We start from the raw sequence: 2,355 nt of genomic DNA on the forward strand, positions 1-2,355 counted from the left end.
TGGTGAACAGTAACACTGATTAGCCATGGTGAAACTGCTCTCGGGATTCTTTTCCTCCCATCGGTTGACTTGTCCAGTCTCAATATGAAGGCTTTTGCCTCGTCTTACTTTATCTTCTTTTGTCCTGTTTGGCTATTATCTCTTTCAGATCTGCTCTGTTGTAAAGAAGAAATGGAAGCAGAGTTGATNTGGGAGAGAGGAGAAGTGTGGGAATGCTGCAGGAGTGGAGAAAGGATAAACTATTGTTAGGGGGTGCTGTTTGAGAGGATAAGCTATTTTCAATAAAAGTTAAAAAAAAAAAGACATATGTAGTATTTGTCTAAGAGCCACAACAATGAGCAGCATGACATAATAACACTAAGAAAGCAGCATGGCACAAACACTTTGGCAACAACCAACAGTCCTCTAAGTGACTTGAAAACCCCAACCCCTGACCAAGAGAGAAATCGTGGATGGTATTGGAAACCCACCCCACTACCTGGGGATAGCGAATTTATGGCTCTTGAAGGGAAGACCAGAACCAAAGCTTCAGTAAATCATCATAGTCCCTAACTACACTCTCAATATTTGCTCTTATGTCCACAGATAATTGTATTTCTCACTCCATATCAAGAAAACTTCTCAGTGNAATAGACAGAGACCATTACAGAAAACAAGCCAGTGAAAATGCAGAGCNATGGAACCCAGCCTAAGATACATTTATAATGGACCGATACTCTCTACTCTGGGCTTCTAAACTTCCCCATCTCTCCCTGAAAACCNGGTAACTGGTCCATTTCATCTGTTTAATCTTCAGACTCCTTCCTGTAGCTCATGTGGTGACAGCCACNACTTCTCTTTANCTCTACCTGATTGAGTGCAGATTTGAGGAGTGAGAAAAGGTTATGGCAAAGAAAAACTGTGCTCCCCAAAATTCTACACATTGGTGGACAGCAGTGAAGATGAGCATTTGTAACGGAAAGAGGGAGAAGCATCTGTGTTCCTTGGGTGAGGCTAAGCTAAGACCCAGGAAGCTTAGGGTTGAGGGAGAAAAGCAGCTCAGGANTCGGCATTCTCAGGCTCTAACTGATGCTCTAACCANCCACTGAAGGAGCTTGTAAACANAAGCAGTAGCCTTTCTAAGAAGCTTTGAACCAGCTATNTATNTATNTATNTATNTATNTATNTATNTATNTATNTATNTATNNAAGGAGTAAGAAGGTACTGAGGAGGGAACAGAAGAGNTAGTCCTTAGTCCTGGGGGCAGGGAGACTGGAGTAGTAAATACTTGGTTTCTAGGAAGATTGGGGCTGNGAGTCTATTTTTAATGTCTGGGGAATGGAGGATGTGAAGTTGGAAACTGGGTNATGNGGAGATGAACACTTGAGGGCTTNACTTCTGAACACTGGAAAGGCAGAGACTGGGAACTAAAGTCCTGAGTCAAGAACATTGATTCTGNAAATCTGGAATTCTAGGACCTGAAAAGGGCGAGTGGTTGGTCTCTAGATTCTTGCTTTTCAAAGGGGTGAAGGCCAGGGTCAGGATTCCTTGCTCCTAATGAGAAGGAGGTTGAATAATTGATTTCTGGGTTTAGGGAGGTGAAAAGTGAGTCTGTCCTCCTGTTCTTGGGTAGCGAGGCATGTGTTAGGTGAGGTGAATACTGGGAAACAGGAATACTCAATCTTGTGGGACAAGGGTAGGTACGGAATGCCTGAGACTTGAAGTAGAGCCAGGGTCTGAAGTCTTGATTCTGTGAATGTGGCATCTGGAAACTGAACTCCTGGTTCTTGATGTAGTAGGGACTGAACATTTTTCCTAGTAGGTGACAGAGAGTTGAAAACGAGAGGACTGAAATACAGGATCCTGAGAGAGTTGAGGCTGGAAAGAGACTTATGATGCTCGTCTAGTAGATAATAGACGGGACAACTGAAGCGATGGTCGAATGGTAACTATCTGTAATCCCGAATTCAGAAAAGGAAAGAAGATACTAGGCCACCCTTGGTTTAGAGCGTGGTAGGAACCTTGGCCTGACGGACCTCTCAACTCTCTTTCCTCAGGGTGTCAGGACTGTGAGCGGTTCCTCACTGTGCTGCAGCTCATCTCCACTGTGCCCTTGGTTGCTCTCCTCACAGCCATCCTTGTCGAAGGTCAGGAAACTTCAATGCTAGAGCTTCCTGCTCTAGCCTCCGAGCATGCGGGTGGAGGTGGGACGAAGCTGGGACTGTGGTCTTATATGCCTTCTAGGTTTCTCTCAAGACTCATGTGTAGCAAGAAGTAGTTTCAGAGGCATGGACTGACTCCATTTACCCTTGTGGTCATACTTCCCTGGGCATCAGGATTCCGCATCTTCGAATGAGATAGATTCAAATAAGATTT

The 2,355-nt window shown here is 44.4% G+C and overlaps 1 protein-coding gene across 1 annotated transcript in view; it reads right to left on the reverse strand.

The window, feature by feature from the left end:
• LOC110336930 (CD209 antigen-like protein E) overlaps positions 1-2,325 on the reverse strand; it is a 21,109-nt gene extending 18,784 nt beyond the window's left edge. The window contains exon 1 of the mRNA XM_021219668.1: positions 2,287-2,325. Within this exon, the coding sequence (XP_021075327.1) occupies positions 2,287-2,325 (39 nt within the window). The remainder of the gene's footprint in view (positions 1-2,286) is intronic.
• Between the last annotated feature and the right edge of the window lie 30 nt (positions 2,326-2,355).

This window comes from Mus pahari, chromosome 19, assembly GCF_900095145.1.
Source record: "Mus pahari chromosome 19, PAHARI_EIJ_v1.1, whole genome shotgun sequence".
Lineage (NCBI taxonomy): Eukaryota > Metazoa > Chordata > Mammalia > Rodentia > Muridae > Mus > Mus pahari.